General features: G+C 39.8%; 1 protein-coding gene across 3 annotated transcripts in view; it reads right to left on the reverse strand.

Annotated features, from left to right (window-relative positions):
• The window catches only part of NAV3 (neuron navigator 3), an 862,925-nt gene that overhangs the window by 188,596 nt on the left and 655,343 nt on the right, over positions 1 to 18,986 (reverse strand). For all 3 annotated transcript variants that reach the window (XM_039497831.1, XM_039497841.1, XM_039497851.1), the window contains 3 exons: positions 16,275 to 16,343; positions 13,318 to 13,457; positions 1,136 to 2,171 (listed from right to left, as the gene is read on the reverse strand). In XM_039497831.1, the coding sequence (XP_039353765.1) occupies positions 1,136 to 2,171; positions 13,318 to 13,457; positions 16,275 to 16,343 (1,245 nt within the window). The remainder of the gene's footprint in view (positions 1 to 1,135; positions 2,172 to 13,317; positions 13,458 to 16,274; positions 16,344 to 18,986) is intronic.

An 18,986-nucleotide genomic window follows, 5' to 3' on the forward strand; every position in this document is an offset into this window, starting at 1 on the left:
TCAATTCATTAAATATTTCTCTTACACATGCTCGGCTATATATTGAATTGAAGAGGGCAGCTATTGAATATTAAAATAAATAAAAACTGTGCTCAATGGCTCTTTCCCCCTCATAATTTTTGGAGCTCTGTTTTTAATCACAATAAACTGAAATAATTTATCACTCACCCACAATGGGTCTGAAACTGTGTTTAGTTTTGCATAATGATATATGCTCCCTCTGCGCCTACTCCAGCACCTCTTTAATCTTTAGCCAATTTTTATCTACAAGTTCCACTTGCTAACAAAAACTGCCAGCCTATTCTACTTAATAATATATTTCTCAGTTTATCAAATTTTCCTTTTTAAATGTTTAATTTACCCACAACTGAATCTAAAAATCCTCCAACAGCTGACATTTGAAACCTTATTAAACTGCAATCACTATTACTGAAACCAGCCATAATAGTAGCTTCCCCTATTATAGCTTCCTTATTGTGTAAAATGAAAATCTTTAGCCGCCATGGTTTACCTCTTGTTTTTCAATCCACTACACCGGATCCTACCTAACGTAAGCGATTATACTAGGTGGGTAACTTAAAGGTGCCCTTCTGCAATACTGTTATGCTGGGGTCAGTAGAGTAGAATCAAGATGCTCACCCAGTTCGTCCTTGGTGAATATTTGCAAGTGTTTTAAAATTATTTCCCTCGCTAATGCCTCTTTTGTGTCACCTTCTGTGATGATTCCAATAAAGTTCACTTTAGCAATATTTAGGAAACAGCGAATTCTAAGCAAATATTGCAGAATATTGGCAGAAAATAGCAGTTGAAATCTAAGCAAAAGTATTCAACACTGGAAATCTGGTTTTAAGAGTTATGCTCATCCACCAGAAACATATCATGTGACCTGCATATCCAATCAAAACAGCTTGAATTTCAAATGGCAAATACAACAAACTGCCCATGTATGAGCTACAAACCAAAAAATGTCCACGGCAACTATTCATAGAGTAATTTTGAATAGTGCACAAATTTTAGGAAAATCATGTTTGTGTACAACTTGTGAACAAACAGATAAAATCCACTACCCATTTGATTCTCTATGAATTTTACACATCTTATAAATAATAACACAAAATTGCTCTAGTGACCTTACCTATAAATGAAAGGAGCTACTGTGGCAGTGTTTGGGTGACTATATTGCTGTTGTTGAGGAAGTTGGACAATGCCATTTCCTGTGACTTGTCCACTGCTTGCAGCCATTGAAACAGAAAGAGCTGCAGAAGAACCAGGGGTCAGAGCTGGGCTAGATTCTTTTCCTTCAGAAGAAGCAAGACTACAGGAAGTGGAGGTTTTCTCATTAGCTTGTGATTTCGTTGTCGATTGAGACTGGTTGCCCTTTGTAGTCCTGAATTTTTCAGACTCTTTACTTCCTGCACACATGGGTGAAGCACTCTGCTTTGCAGTTGGTACCTTTGATCCAGGTTTTGGAATCCCACTAGAGGAGGGTATTAAACTTTCCTTCTTGGCTGCTGTAGTCTTGCTCCCCTTTGGGATCAAGCTTGCAATTTTTGAGCTCTTCTTTGTAGATGTTTCGGTGACCTGGTCCTTCTCTTCCTTTACTGTTTTCTCAGTGCAAACTTTATTTTTGTCCCTGTTCTTTTCCTCTTTGTCCTTTGGCTGTAGCAAAGACTTTTTATTGCTGAGATTTTTGCTTCCAGCTTTTGGCGGGGTTAGCTTAGGCGACACTTTAGGACTGCTACTGGTGGAGCCACCACTATTTAGCCCACTGCTAAAGCCGTCCATTTCACCACACTCCGAAAAGGTGTCATCCTCTCTTCCACTGTCATTGGGTCCTGAACTTGATGACAAGGGGGGTCTTAAAGCAGTCCTAGCATTAACCAGCTTGAACTTTTCCAGCATGGATTTCTGTCCAGATGAAGGGGGTTTCGCTCCTTCAGAAAGGGGTGGTTTGAGCCTGTCTGAAGATGGAGTAGGGGAGGTGGCGGGACTAGGCTGCTTCACGGAGAGCATGGTAGAGGTGGCACTGTGTTTGACATTCATGGATTTGCTGCGCCAAGGCTTGCTGGCACTTGGAGAGGGTATGGCAGAGACCGGCTGCTGCCCAGTGCTGGTGGGATGCTGCACATTTCCATTCATGCCTGCAGATGAGTGAGGGCCTTTTGGTGAATCTGTTAAAAAAAAAAAGAGCGAGAATCATATATTTTGCAATGATAGAATTATTTTTCTTCCCTCTGCTCTAAAACGATATTCTAATTAGTTATACCTTTAAAAAAACAGATACAACTGAGCTTTCAAAAATGGATGGAAAATGCAGTTTATACTAAACTTAGTTTATACACGGAAGGCTACAGTTAAGTATATGGCTTGCAAAACAAGAATGTTTTTGCTTCTCTGTCATGTTGTTTTAGAGTATCCATCTCTCAGAGCTGAGGAGACCATGGAAGCACAATGTAACTCTCACTTCTGAAACTAAAGCTCTTAATAATTAGAAGATTATAATCGTATCTTAATATTAGATCAAGAAAGCCTTCTGATCAGAAGATGTCCCAGATGTCAGTAAATTAGCGAACACCTCAAATCACAGAATTGAGACGCTGAGGGGTAAAAAGATGGATTTTGAAAGATAACAAAAGTTAAGATTTTCTTTTCTGGTTTTCGGGTAATATGACACTTACATTGAGAAACCTGTACTAGAGACAGTGGTCTGGGAAATACTGTTTCTGTTCCTACAAGCAAAAAAAGTCTAACACATATACCAACACTTCTCTGGGCCACTGCCCTGAAATGTCTAATTTAATTCTACCTTTTGGTCACCATATTTCTTTGCTAGAACTGATCACAGAGGTTTGATTACAGTGTATTTTCCAGGACAGGAGAAAACATATCAGAAAGCTTCACTGTTGACAGTACTTGATAGCAGTAGAAGCAGTTGCTAGCTCTGCAACAGCACAACACTGACAGTTATTTAGGGTCTGATTCTTATTTGCTTTAATGGCTAGATCCACAAAGGGGATTTAAGTTCAGTGTTGCAATACCTAATTTCAGGCACTCTGCTGCATAGTGGAATCCGCAGCCCTATGATAGACACCCAGACTCCCTCCTACATATGAGTTAGTGCCTAAGAATAGGATTCACAAAAGCCAGCAAGTTGAGCAGAAAACTGCCTAACCTAGCCAATAGGAAATGCCAAGGAGAGGGGTGTGGCCCAAGCGCCACCCCTCAAAGGGATTTAGGCGCCTACCTCTAGGTTGGAGGGAAGCACTTCCCTCCACCCAGGATTCAGAGCCATGAACCCTCTCCTGGAGTTAGGCACCTAAGTCAGGTCAACCCTTTTTTGCCAAAAACAAGAATGGTGAGTCAGTGGCCTTATACCCCACTGCCCAGTGCATTCACCTCAACCTCAGAAGTGGGAGACCTGGTTTCAAGGCTCTACTCTGACTCACGAAGAAGAGAGAGTTGAACTTGGGTGTTTCCCAGGCTGGGTGTGTGCACTAACACCCAGGCAATAGAATTTTCCAGACTGGGGGGGCTCTCAGTCTTTCCTGTTGAAGCTGTTCCACTCTATAAAATAATTAAATATGGACAGGAGCAGAGGCTGGGTTCTGACTCTAACATCCCAAGGGAGTGCCCTGCCCACTGGACAATAGGGTCATTCTCACTCTCTTTCTGGCCCAAGGGATTATTTATTTATACACAGTGAAACAGCTTCAAAAGGAGAGATAGGGAGACCCACCCCAGATTACCCCCTAGGCCAGTGGGTCTCCGACATCCTGGGGGAGTGCTCTCACCACCAGGCTATTAGGTAGAAGGCAGCTTCAGCCTGGGTCCAAATCTGGTTGACATACTCTAATGTGACCTGAGTCCTACCAGACTGGATCCCACAGGCAAGGTAGGGGATGCCTAGTTTGTTAATCTTGCTGAGGGTTAGGTATGAAGTAGGCACTGGATATCAAGACTCATCATACCCATCAGCAGAAACCGAGTGTTTCTCTACATGAGCATTTAGTTCTCGGCAAGTTGGGGTGTGTATCTTTTCCCCGCTAGCCTGCCTAGTGCTCACTGAAATTAGACTAAATCAGAATATATTAATGAACTGTTAATATGCATCAGCAGAGTCCATATGGACAGTTAGTCCAAGGCAGGTTGATTTGGGATAGATTCATGCATGCCTCAAATTTACCATGAACAAACTATTCATGTAGACTCACCCTCATGTGTCTAGGGAATGTAGATACATGTTGGGTTAGGCGGCAGCTGAACTGGGATTTTGAGAATCTCAATTTTGGACGTAGGTCCTAAAGTGTGAGGTAGACCACTAAACCCCTTTATAGATCAGTCCTAAAACCCATTTACACTGCCAGAGCAATCAGGCCCTCTGTGTAATAATCAATAGAGTTGAACATATTTTAAACTCTAACCATATTTTCCAACAAGCAGCCTGCCTTCTTAAGCAAAACAGATTGATGTATGAAAAACACATACATTGGGAATGAGATCTTTTAAATTAAGCCCACATTGCTAAGTGTGGGGGCCTGAGTAGTTGAGTGCTATTTGCTGGTTAACATTACTCTGTGGCATCAGAGAAATGAAGTGTTAATGGTGATTAAACCCATTAAACTCACCAATTATGTTCTCTAAATTATTGTGCATAATTGTATTAGCTCAGATGATGTTTCAAGTTAGTGTGTTTTGTATTGCTGCACAGAACACCAGGAGGGCTACTGAAAGGATGCTTAGGCATGTCCATCTTATTCAGTGTCAATTTCAGAGTGGCAGATACATCTGAGGCATGACTACAAAAGGTCCACTTGAAATACTCTTCATGTCTTACCAAAACTGCACTTAAAGCTTTATGTGGAAACGTGAGCCCAAGGTCCAATAATCTAAATATTATAGTTAGTGAGAAAGGGCACTAGCAGCATTTCTCCTTTGAATGCTAAGCCAGGGCTATTTACAGTTCCTGTTCTCGCACTATACGTTCTATAAATGAAAGCAGGTTTCCCGCTCATAAGAAGGAGTAGAGGCTTGTAAGTATCCTGGGAGAGGGGCCCTAACTTTTCTTTAACAAAACAAAACATATCAGTATTGACCCAGACTGCACGTGTATCATAACAATAGGCACCATAGATCCACAAAATCTGTTTCTTCCTAACATAAATACAGTTAAGGTCAAGAATCCAGATCCTAGTGGTGCCATCCAGATCCTAGTGGTGCCATCTATCAGGTCAACTATCTCCAGCTTAAACAGATGCTCTGTCTATCTTAGTGTTTCTAGCACTCGCCACCATAATATGCAGGCCCTGCCCAGAAGAATTAGCTCTGCATACCAATGCCCACAATGGACTTCACAGACGATTCTGCTCTTTATCCTTCCCAGGTTCCAGGAAGCTCTGTAGGATTTAGTTACTGTGAGAAAACTTCAGCAAATAGATGGGTCTTACAGTGGTCTTCAAAATAGGTCAGACTTTATCTCATTCTAATCTCTTCTGGTAGCTCATCCCATAACTGGGAATGCTTTGAGACAGATCCTTGCCTTTTAGTGGCATGTAGCAGTCTACTGAGCTACCTCCTTCCCAGCCACCAGTGCAAAGGTTGTGGTTGGGCCTCTATGATTTTCTGGTGAGCCCCAGCTGCTGGAGCAGAGCCTAGGGGCTGTGGATTGCTGGTGTAGATTATAGCAAGGTTTAGGCTTCTTTAATTTATTCCAGGGACCGGTCTGGTGGCTGATGGCCCAGGATGGGAGGTGAGCAAAGACTCCTTTGCATTCACATCTGGACATGCACTGAGCACTCATTGATTACACATGAGGACTGGGGCCTTTATTTCCAGTTTTCATGTACTTCATCATTAAAAATGTTAAAAATATATGCAGACTATATATGAGTCCACTACATTCTGGTGTGTTAACTCTGAAATTCAGGTATCTCTGTAGGCTACCAGTTTTAACTTGTGTTCATTTACTTACAAAAAGTACTGATTTAAAAAAAACACACAAAACCAACTCCCCTTTACCATATCTCCTTTGGAGTAATATTAAGCTTGTGTAATGAAGAGACAGTAGTAAACAAAGAAAAAATTACTTTTTGGCATTTCCTCAATAGTTTGTTGTGCTGTATACACAGCAAGTACCCACAGGCGCCTTGGAGTCACTGCTTCATAACACATATATCACAAATTGTAATCAGCGCCAGATAAGTTACAGATGGACTGAGAGCTTTAATTTGGCTCTTAATCTTTAATTTAAATCACACCCTTAATGTTCCTTAATGAGAGTTGTTTCTGTGCCCAAGCGTATTACCGATAGTTCATCGTACAATTAATAAAGTGGAATAAAAGGATTTGTTTCCTGATACAGAATAACCTTCTCTCCCAACCTAAATGCATTCCTTGAACCTGCAGATCTGTTAGTGTGCTGTGCACATTCAGTTCGACGCAGCTATTTATTATATGACATCTGTCACCACCTTGTGGTAATTTTGATACAGAGTGAATCCAAACAAAATATATCTGTGTATTTAATTTTTACATTTTAGTTTTACATCTTAAATCTGTAGGTCACCAGCTTATAAGACTGGAGAGAGGTTTTGATTATTATAGCATAGGCACACTAACTTTTCTTCAACAATAACACCATAAATCAATATTTCCAGCATGTTGATTCAGACTGCATATATGTAGGCTTGGCAGAATTCAATTTTTTTTAAATAATTTTGATGGAGTGTATTAATGTTTATTTTTAAGCTTTTTTTCCCAATTTTTATCTATTCAAATTTTCACAGATGAGTGAAATTATGGGGGGACAAGCAATAATTATTTAATGACAATGTATGTTGAGATTCAAAATGTTAAAGCTTTAAAACAAAAAATGTCAACATAACACATACAAATATACTAAGTAAATATCCTTACAATCAAACTCTAAGAAGTTCTCAAGCAGCATTTGTCTTTCTTTGCCTGTCCATAAGGCCCTTCATTTTCAGTTTTCACTGATTTTTATTGAAAAATTCCCAGGTTTTACATAAGCTATTATTTGTGGCGGGGGGTTGTTTGTTTGTCTGTTTTTACTGATTTCTACCACAATTCTGGACCACTCAAGTATATGAAAATACCAATTATGTGAAGAAAATCTAATACATCACATTAGGTAGATGTATTTATGTTAATAAAGGGTAAATACGAAGCTCTCTGTTAAAATAAGCAATGTAATGGAAGATATACGTACACATTCATGTGCGTGCATATGTGCACACATTGTTAATGTGCAGTCCATGAAATAAACCATTAAACCGCTTTCACTTTCAGTTTTCTTTCTTCTCGCTATTTGTTGGGTTTTCCTTATTTATTTATTTTTTTGGTGCTTTAGTCCCCCAATATTAACCCCAATATTTACCCAGAAAACTGTGAAATTAATTTATTGTACTGATTTTCCCCTGTTTTTTTAAATAATAAACACTAATAAATTCCTGGGAAATTTTAAACAAAATAAAAACTGAAACCTTTTGTGAATTTCTATTTTCATCAATGGAAATATGTTTTTGTCAGTTTGTGTATGTATGGCGAAATCAACATTTACGGACATTTAACGAAAAAAATCAAATCCTTCCAAGCCTGTACATATATCATGGCAATAGGCATCAGAGATACATGAAACAAGAAATTCTGTTTCCTTGTAACACAAATATTGTATTAGTTAAAGTCCAAAATCCAGATACTAGTGACACCACAGACAAATGTAAAAGTCCTTATGTAATTTATGTTATACTCTGTCAGGCCAACTGTCTCCATCTTAAACAGATGCTGTATAGCTGTATATCAATAGTCCTTCTTTATGGATAATGAAGTAGAATAAAAGGATTTGTTTCCTGATACTGAGTGATATACTTGTGTATTTAATTTTTACATTTCATTTTTACGTTTACATCTTAAATTTGCAAATCACCAACTCATATGGAAGTTTGCATATACAATTCAGTACAAATGACCATTCAGTTGTTGCCTACATATATGCTAATCAGAAACAGCCACCCACACAACTTTCTTCCTCCACTTGCCTGCTCAGATTTTTCCTGCTGGAGAACAATTATTATATGGTTATGTAAAGGGACAGGGATATATGTATAAAAGCATATGTTACTGGATCAGGAGCATACACCAAGAAGAATGCTTTGACCCCTAAGCATAATCTTACAGTATTTTTTTTGCTTTCGAGAGACTTGGATTGGCATAGTGAACTGCCATCCTGCACTACCTCTCCTATATGTAGACTTTCTGACAGTAGCCAATGTCAGATTTGCCCTAAGGCGTGTAACAAAATAATGGACACAAAATGAGACCAGGACAAACATACAGGCCTAATACTACTAATATAATAGAATCTCTCATGTAACGTTTCAGGACCAAAGCCTCAGTTGTAGCTTAGCTAGGGGTTTGTGAAATGTACAGGTATAGACATTTTCCCCACAAGCCCACAGAATGGCTGGGGAGCCAGTCTGTCAAGGCTACTTCATCCTCTGGCTGAAACAGTCTGTTCACCTTTAACGTGTGTCTACTGTAGAGCAGTACATTGCCACCTAAAAGGACTTCATGCCACATAGAGGTGCATACTTCTGCACAATCTCGGTCCTCCTTTATGTGCTACAATCACACCTGTTCTATTGCCTTCATGGAGGTAAGGGACTGGATTTGTCGCTAAGTGCGAGGCCAATTTGTCGGAATTGTACAGAATAAAAGCAGAGTGGAAATGTAACTGTGAGTGGTGCAATGATGGTTCCAAAGATGCAATATCACAATGCATTTATGTATTTTGAGGAGAGAGAGGGTTAGTATCAAGTAGCTTTAGAAATATTTTAAAGGGTGAGTGACTACACATTAAAAAAAGGGAAAGTTAACAAGGGAGTCTGATGTGACAATGGTTTTACAGGGTGTGTTTACTCACTAAAATTAGAGTGTTCTGTAAGAGTCAATATATCAGATGATAAAAAACACAACAAAACCTTAAGTTTAGCAAATGTCTTGCATATGAGTGACCCCATTTAATTCAATAGGAGTTGTGTTAAGGGTTAGATAGCAGCTTAGACTAGCCAATAGGTTGTTGACAATGAAAATATGAGATCATAACCAAACACTTTCAAACCAGTTTGCCCACCCCACATGCTTATTGCTTCTTAGGAAAATCTCCACGGGAGAGCTACTTATGCCTGCCCCCAAAATAGGTAACAATATCTTATATTACAAACATTCATAGCCAGAAGTTCAGCATTTAAAAAAAATCCCTAATAAAGGTAAAGTATTAAGTGGGGTTATAGTCATATGACTCCGTTTCACTAAAGTGAAAATATTTCAGTTTAAACCCCACACCACACAAATAATTTAGGGGCAATAATCAATTTCTAAAAGTCTTTTTTTCAGCACGATGTGGTGAGAACATTAATCAGAACATTTGTTCTTTCCTACTCTCAACTGACAAAATTTATCTTTCCAATTCACGCAATGTTACACTGTACAGTCCTTCCACAGAATGAGTGCTATAGATGCAGTAGAACAGTGATTCTCAAAGTGTGGTGACATGTAACATTGGTGGTAAGTGGGCTGCAGTCAGGTTGTACGAGGTTTAGTTTAAAGTATACTATCACTGACTGAAATTCTGAAGGTGGTACACCAAATACCGTCTGAGAATCACTGCAACAAGTCTATAATGGGGGTAAGTGTATAATGTTGCAGGGCTGTTCTTCCTAAGAAGTGTGAGGGGAAATGAAGTCATTTAGATTAATCCTTGTTATTTCAAAATGAAAGAATTATTTCTATTATTTTCTTTTTTATTTATTCTTTCAGAAGCAGACATTCCATTAAGACATATACTCTCACTGCAGCGGCGGCTCCAGGCACCAGCGCTCCAAGCGCATGCCTGGGGCAGCAAGCCACGGGGGGCGGCCTGCCAGTCTCTGTGAGGGCAGCAGTCAGACAGCCTTCGGTGGCTTGCCTGCGGGAGGTCCACTGGTCCCACAGATTCGGCGGCAATTCGGCGGCAGATACACTGAATCCACGGGACCGGGGACCTCCCGCAGGCATGCCACTGAATCCACGGGACTGGGGACCTCCCACAGGCATGCCACCAAATCCGCGGGACAGGGGACCTCCCACAGGTGCGCCGCCGAAGGCTGCCTGACTGCCGTGCTTGGGGCAGCAAAAAAGCTGGAGCCGCCCCTGTCTCACTGAAATTCCTCCAAAGGATGTAGCATCCAGGGGAGGGAAGAAAAGAAAAAGATCAGCTGACTGAGCTCATATGAGCCAACTCACTGCAATCTCCTAGCATTGGCCTGTTTAGATTTTTGATATGTTTTATGTACTCAGGGCCCACATGTCAATCAAATCTACCATAAAGTAAACTCTAACTCTGGCTGAATGAGTTTGTGGGTAAACTCTGGCTCTACTGAAGTCAATGGCAAAACTCCCATTGGCTTCAACAGGGTCGGGGGGGTGGGGTTGCTCACGTGAATTATTCCTTATGGGATATACCCCTACTTATTTATAAGTTACAAATGAACCTCAAAAAGGGTCCAAGAACTGTCAAGCTGTGAGTAAAGGTTTGGGCCAGATCTGATTTTGGGTCCATTCTTGGTTGCATTGGAGCATGACTGGGCACTTGAATCTGTAAATGTATGTCCATCCCTGACAGTAACTGAGTTGGAAACCATGTTAATTATACTTTTTAATAATAATTAATTAATAGAGATATCCTATCTCCTAGAACTGGAAGGGACCTTGAAAGGTCATCAAGTCCAGCCCCCTGCCTTCACTAGCAGGACCAAGTACTGATTTTGCCCCAAATCTCTAGGTGGCCCCCTCAAGGGTTGAACTCACAACCCTAGGTTTAGCAGGCCAATGCTCAAACCACTGAGCTACCCCCTCCCCCTAACAATAACTGGAGTTTCAATTATTACCAATTCCTGATAACATGTACTGTGTAAATAACCTTGTGTAATGTATTCAAACTCATACAGCATATATTGAGTCATACTAAAGAGAACTATGCACTACTATTGGTCCGAGCACAGGCCTGGCAGTCCGCAGCTCCTGAGTTCAGATGCCTACTCACACAACGACTTCCTTGTGCAAGCCATTTAACTTCTCTGCCTCAGCTTATCTATCTGTAATACATACATACTTACCATACAGGAATGTTATCAGAATGGTCACTTATTATTTTGAAAGCACTATACACTGGTTCTACTTGGGCTGCTAGCATTAATTTGTCTCGTTGTAGCGCCCATGGCAAAGACAATGCGTTAAAAATAGAGCTTTCAGTTCCCTGTACTGTGTTGCTGTGGAGGAAAAAAAAAACTTTTCAAGTTACTTTAGTAGCAAGTGCTAAATATTATTACTTAGTAGTAGTACTATTAGTAAGAAAGTTTGTTTCATACATTTTTTCTATACATTAATGCCAGACAGGTTCCTAGATATGAAAAAGTTGCTACTTAAACTTGTCACAGAAACATTAAACAATATACACATCATGATAATTAACTTTAAAAACAGTTTGGTGCAGTTATTTTTCTCTTTGGGCAAGGAACTGATATGGTGGATTCTGATACACTTTTCTGCTAGTCCTTTTAGAATCTTAGATGAAATATTTTGCTATCCCAGCACTCACTACAGTTGTTTTCCCTCATTAACTTCTGGTTTTATATATATGTCTCTAAAATAAACTTGTACTTGGCTTGTGTTTTCATATCAAATCAATGTACTCAGATCTTTGCTGCTGTTATTTGAAGTAAGAAAAAAGAGCAGAGACAGAAAATTTGAAATATAGTACTCGGTAGTTATGCAACATTATATTTTCTATATCCTGGAAAATGAATCAAATGATTATATACAAACAAAGCAGCCCTTATCCTCTTGCAAGTGATGACTTCACTAAAAATCTGATCAAGGTTCTCATTCTGTGCAGGGAAGAAATGGGAAAGTAAAGAAATCCATCACAGAAAAAGCCACATAAACGTGCATTGCAAGGCAAGCCTTAGCAGTCCAAAGACAGTTTGCAAGCAATGAGCTGAGAAAAACTGGTATCTACAACTATGGAAAAAAGTTTCCCACCTTTAATCATTCATTCCTCCATATGCTGTTGTTTCAACTGCAAACTTATGTCAAAATCACGCAGCATTTCTAAAACCTAAACTATTGTACATACCTTCACTCAAGCAGCCACACCTCCTACTGCATAAGTCCACTATAGTATTTGTGAACTATATACTGTCTGTTCAGTACATATCCTGTACGCTTTATGGATTTAGTCTGCATGTCTTGCTATAAGCAAGCTGATGATAAAATAAAATCAACTACAGAGCTATCCAAAATACTCGTCCCTGATAGTAAAAATAACAAAATAATTATTGAAAGGATGGATTTATATCTTCAGATGCTGCTAGGGGCAAAGCATGTTCATCAGAATTTTGCAGAAAAAATCTGGATAGTTGCCTGTTGCTTAGATGAAGAACATTCACTGCATATTTGTTCCTCCCACAGACCCCAAGGATGCAAATGGGTATTATGCATATTGTATCATTTTCGACTATATTCTAACCCAGAGATATGAATAGAATGTCGTTCATTATACAGAGAAGAAAGGGGGCCTGGAGTATTTACACAACTCAGAATACTGAATTTTCAGATTCTTCTTCTTGAGATTAAGAATAAAGAGGGACATTTTCTAGAAAAACTGCTCCACAGGCCAGGGAGGAGATCAAGAAGTGATGGGGATGAAGAGGAGAACGAATTAAATCAGTAGATAGAATAGCAGCTTGTAATTAAAGATGAAGCAAAATATAAAATTTGAATTTTAACCCTTTCAAATTTTTCAGAAAATGTATTTAAATTTGAATCCCCAGGTCCAAACTGACTTCTCAGATTATGGTCCTGGTCTGAATATGCAACCTGAAGATTTTGGTTCCAAATCCCACACAAACTGCTGACTCCACAGAGGGTCTGACCCAAAGCACACTGAAGTCAATGGGATTTGGATCAGACTCAATATTTCCCCCATGAAACATCAAGTCACTTTTTACTTCAGCGAATCTCGTGAGATTTTCACCAATGGGAGTAAAAATATTGCAATAACAGTTCATAAGATTTCAGTGCTGATTAGTCCAAACCCACATTTTAGCCCTGATTCAGCTATGAACCTGAACCTAAACTCAACAGCATCTTCCTGGCCCATCTCTAACTATGATTTTTGTGTTACACATGGGATTGTTTCTTTTCTGCTTTCAGACTCTGGTGTTGTCTGTAAACAGTTACTGGTGCCTTTTCAACACTTACCTTTTTCATTGCCATTTGCATATTGTGGAGGCTTGTTTTTGTCAATGCTGTTAAAGCTCTGACTTCTCCGATTTAAATTAGAAGCTCCCTGGACCTTGGTACTGCTGCCTGCAGCTGGCACCCTTGAGGGCCCTGGAAGCCTAGGACAGTATAATCAGAAATTACTTTGTTGTACAAGATGCAAACAAATGGAACACACACTTTGTCAAGTATCAGACCAAAGTATGGAACCAGTAAATGAATAACAATTATTTCACATAATGACAGTGAATGACAGGAATCAAGTTAGTTAGATTCAACAGGGTCAATGAAAATAAAAGTTAATCCTAACACACACAAAGGGGGAAAAGATGTTTTATAGCATCACAGGAAACATAAGGATGCTTTGCATTTGCCATTAACATTGCTCAAACAGATTCACCCACATATACTATAAAACAGTCTAATATTTTACTTAAATATATCACAGTCTGTTTTCTGGAGTAAGTACGATAAAATTGACTAGAGAACATAACAATAAAATATTTTGAAGAAATACCCCAAATGCTCTTAATCTGGTAAATACTATCGGTAATTGCATTTATAACACAATAACTAGACTTTTACTAATCCACTGCACTCAAATACATTTTGAATAGCTGTTGGCTCTAGCTCTAACTATATTTCACATTGGTCTGCATATTTATTATCTCAAATGCAGAATGTTGAAAATAAATATTCTAAGGTAGATATTGCGGATGTATGTATGCCCTATATAAGAATATAATGCAGACTATACAGTTCATTTGTTACTATTTGCTGCCACCATCTGAGCCTTACTGTGTAGTAGTGTTATGAAAAAAAATTAGGAGCCATTGTCTGTAGCATGTATAAAGCATCATTGTATTTTGCTTGATTCAGTTCTCTGGCATATGATTATTTAATACAAGCCTGCTTCAAATTTCCTCCAGCACCACTGTAAATACAACTCCCCCCGCCCCTTTTATACAACACATAATAAAATACTCAGATCATCAACAGACTTTTGCAACAGGGATATAATACCCATATTCAGTTACTGATGGACTATGCAAATGTGATGAGTAATTTCAAAGACTTTGCTAACAACAGCATGAATTATTGTAGAGTTCTCAAATGATACTAGTGTCATCATATGATGCATCATGAAAGGGCAATAGCTGGAGAGAGGAAAGAAATGACATTATAAAGGACTCTAAAATGTTAGATTTTTATAAATGTTTTGCTTAACACATTGGTACATCAAAAATGTTGAAATCATTTTAACTGATTTAAGCCTCAGAGAGCTAATCCATTCATTATTTTTATGATTCATTCTGGCTGCCAGCCTGCTCCACTGGTCTCTGTGCTGAGAGCAGAGCAGACTGTCTCTACAGCTGTATGCATTCTAACCTTTACCATGACCCATGAATTCTAGTGATCTTCTGTTCCCTGAAGAATGCACTAAAACAAACTTAAAAATCCATTTGCTCTTTCTCATTACCCTAATTTGACAGGCAGTCAGAGCCCTGAGATCATTTGTCAAAGGTAATGAGAAAAAAAAAAAGCAACAAGAAGGCATGTGCAACACTGGAAATTCATCTGTTCTATTAAAATGTAAAGTACTTAAGTGTATATTTACATGCCAGAATCCTCGAACTTGCAGCCATAAGCACATTATACATGAGGTCACTTGCTCTACATACTTTCCAATTTACTTCATTTACCGTCATTAATAGAACTCAGTTTTCAAATCGCCCTTGCAGAATCATTTTAAGCAATCAAGGAAATGCAAAGTAGGAAATAACAGATAAGGGACAAGTCACATACCTCTGATCTGGGCCTTGGCAACACTGTCATAGATTTAAAGTATTAGACAATAAAACTGTTAGCCTACACATGCTGAATGGTGGACAAGACAGTCGTGTCAGCAATAAATGAGACTGAAGACCTATGATCACAGGCATAAAGCGACTACACTCTGGAATGGCTCATTGCAAGCTATCACCAGTCACTCAGATTGTATTAGTGCACCACATTATGAAATGCAAGCTTTATTGTGGATTACATTATTTATAGTTCATTGTTCTCAGCAATGAACTGTACAGCAAACAGTGTGATTCATAAAGGCATTGCTTATCATAAACACAAACTTACAACAGCAAGAGGGACTTTTCTTTCTAAAAATCTGTTTGTAGATTTTAGTGGTCATGAAAGTGAAAGATGAGCAGCACTGGCTCGAGTGGACAACAGGACAGGCAGGGAAAGTGTGAGCTTCTGCACACAGCTCTGTCAAATACACTTCAAGCTTTAGCTTTAGCTGAGGTCTCCAAACCCAAGTATCTCATGAAGAGGGGCTTAGCTATGCTACTCCAGGGACAGTAGACACAGTCCGTGACTGTTTATCAGCTACACTTTGCTCCTCTGCTCCGGAATTTAGGGAATTTAGGGTTGCCAACCCTTCTGGATTGTCCTGGAGCCTCCAGGAACTAAAGATTAATCTTTAAAGACTGTGTCATGTACTGGAGCTTCCAGGAATACGTCCCGCCAAAATTGACAACCTGATATGAACTAGACTTGTGTGATGATTTTGTGATGTGGACACAGGGTCCTTTGGGAGCTAGGATGGCCTTCCAAACACATTTTCACTTGTGACCCATGGAAGAAGTTGAGTCAAAAGCTTTACTAAATCCCTAAGCCTTCTAACCCCTCAAATCTGATAATTTACATGCAGGACACAAAGATGCAGGATACATAACAATCAGAAATATGGCTAATGGTACTATACAAATCTGCTTTTGCCAGTCAGGTGCAAGGCTTTCTCATGACAAAGCTCTGTGGTACAAAACTTGCATGATTACACATTGCAATGTTTACTTATGTCCAAAGAATAAAATACCAGTGGGCACTGACTCAGTTGAGTATCACTAATAAGCAATAAATGAGAGATATTAACTGACCTAGAAGTCTTTTTTTGACTGGTTGCAATTCCACTGTGATTAGACTGAGTTGCATATCTGGCTCTCAGACTGTATGAGAAGAAACAGAGAAATTGAATTAAAGAATTTTTGAACACATATAGAAAGCACACACTTACCAGCAAACTATGAGTTAATGTAATGCAAGCTGAACATGTACAGAAAACCCAAATTAATCAGCAAAGAATGAATTAATGTGCAGATTATGAGTAATGCAATGTACAGATTATGAAATAATGGACAGCGCTGTAATTTGCCTCACTCAGCAGAACATATTAACGTTTAGGTATAGACACTTTGGGAAAAATTTCAGAATGGCCATGTTTCAGTATTGGTAGTGCAATCTGCAACTGCAAAATCTGTGTTTGAGTTTTTGCGCCCGCAAAAAGAACTGCAGGCAAATATATAAGTACTTTTGCCTCCAGCTACCTGATCTGGATCTGCAATTAGGTAGTTAGAGGAGAACCAACATTCCAATTTGCAGCTACATACCCAGTGTGAACACAAAATGCAGATATAAATTGAACCCACCAAAGGAAAGACATCTGAAGAAGTGGGTTTTTTACCCACGAAAGCTTATGCCCAAATAAATTTGTTAGTCTTTAAGGTGCCACCAGACTCCTCGTTGTTTTTGTGGATACAGACTAACATGGCTACCCCTCTGATACTTGACACCAAAGGAAAGATACCCTGCTGATAAATGAAGTGTTCACTGATGTTTTCTGTCATTATCACTCAAGCTAATTGTAACAAAGTGCATTGCTCAGACAGATGTTTTAATAGGCGACTCTGCTATTTATTTAGGTTTCCTGTTACATTCCATAGGGAGTTACATCTTAGCCTCTTAAAGCATGCAGAGGGCATTTTTGCAATACAAGACATGTCTGTGCTAGGGGATTACTACAGAACCCTGCTGGAAGGCCAGACATGTGTCCCATCAAGCAGGAGATGTCTGGTGCTGAATCTCTGTTGCCTTATGGCCAGTTTATGCCACTCCCTAGTGCAGTGTGGCTCTACACGACCGGGTCTCCCAGCAGTTTGCAGGAGGAGTTTGTCTGAGGCATGGCTATAGGGAGAAGCTGCAGCCAACGTACTCTAGCTATTATGGCTGATACAATGTAGAGCAACTGTCAGGTCTCAGAGCCCCAGATCATGGGGAGGCACAAAAGTGGTTTAAATCATAGGTCAGGTGAAATGGGAAATCGGAGCCTTAGGGTTTTTGAGGATGTGGGAGGAAACCAAATAAAATGGCAGCTCCATTTTGATTGGTTTGGCATAAACCCAGCAACTCCCACAGTTTATATTTTTAAATCACTGCAGTAGTAGTAGCAGCAGCAGCCACCACCTCTGGCATTTAGGCCCTATATAATAGGCTGGCACTATTTGCCAGAAACATTTCTACCGGCTAGGAACATTTCTATTCTGGTAGGAAAGAGTTAAGTGGTTTCTGATGATGCACTAAGGTAGGCAGCATATTAGTTTAGCTGAATATAGTGATTGAAAATAGTGAATACAGTGTAAAAGTGACACCTCAGCATTATGATGCCTTCATTTGACCTGCCAGGATGACAAAGAGGTGGGTGGGAGACCTTTTCCAACTGTGAGATATTAAGGCAGAGAATTATTCTTAAATATTCAGCCTCTAGTAAAAACAAGACATTTTGGTTCCCTTTGAGCTTCAAGTGCCCAGCCTTTTATTGAGAAAGTGGGAACTGAACTTTGTGTTCATTGTTGTTAATTTCTGTGTTAATAAACACAACCCCAGTAAGGGGTCACAGTATGGCCTCTAAAAATGTGTGAACTGCGTTTGCAGGTTGGAAATGGCCCCTGCTCACACACTGTTTGAAATAAATGACAGTATATGATTCCTAACACTGGGGTATGGAGCCACCAAAGAGACAGCAATGCCACAGCCCTTTGGAATAGACGTATTGTATAACCTCACAACAGTGACAATTCATGGTTTTAAATGATAGCATCTCCTCTGGGATTTAAAATAATACTTAACCCATGTTCTATATATGTGTGCGCACATATTATATAATATTTTATATCTTATATTATATAGCAATATTTTATTATTTTATCATCTATAGCAATTTCGCAATAAAAGGCTGGGCACTTGAAGCTCAAAAGCAACCACAATGTCTTATTTTTACTTCAGAGACTGAATTTTTAAGACTATTTCTCTGCCTTAATATCTCACAGTTTGAGGTCTCCAACCCACCTTTTTGTCATCCTGGCAGGCAGGGGTGAAAGTAACTTAAAGGACTTACCGGAACACCGCAGTCCTGAGCAGGGGGCGGGGCCTCAACTGGAAGGGGTGGGGCCTTAACCAGAAGAGGCGGGACCTTTATATACCTGGGCCCTTTACATCAATATTTAAAGGCCCAGGGGCTCTGGCTGCAGCTAGGAGCCTTGGGGCCTTTAAATCACCCCTGGAGCTACCAGCTGCCAAGGCGTCTGGAAGCCCCACGGCTCAGGGGTGATTTAAAGGGCCTGGGGCTCGGCTGCCGCTACCGCAGCCTCTAGGCCCTTTAAATCACCGACAGAGCCCTGTCACCACTACCCCAGGGCTCCAGCAGCAGGGCTTGGGAGGCGATTTAATGGAGCCAGGGTTCCGGCCGCTGCAGGGAGCCCTGGGCCCTTTAAATCACCAGCTTGGGGAAGCTGGTCCCTTCTGGCACGATGAAC

The sequence above is a fragment of the Mauremys reevesii genome, linkage group 1, assembly GCF_016161935.1.
Source record: "Mauremys reevesii isolate NIE-2019 linkage group 1, ASM1616193v1, whole genome shotgun sequence".
Lineage (NCBI taxonomy): Eukaryota > Metazoa > Chordata > Testudines > Geoemydidae > Mauremys > Mauremys reevesii.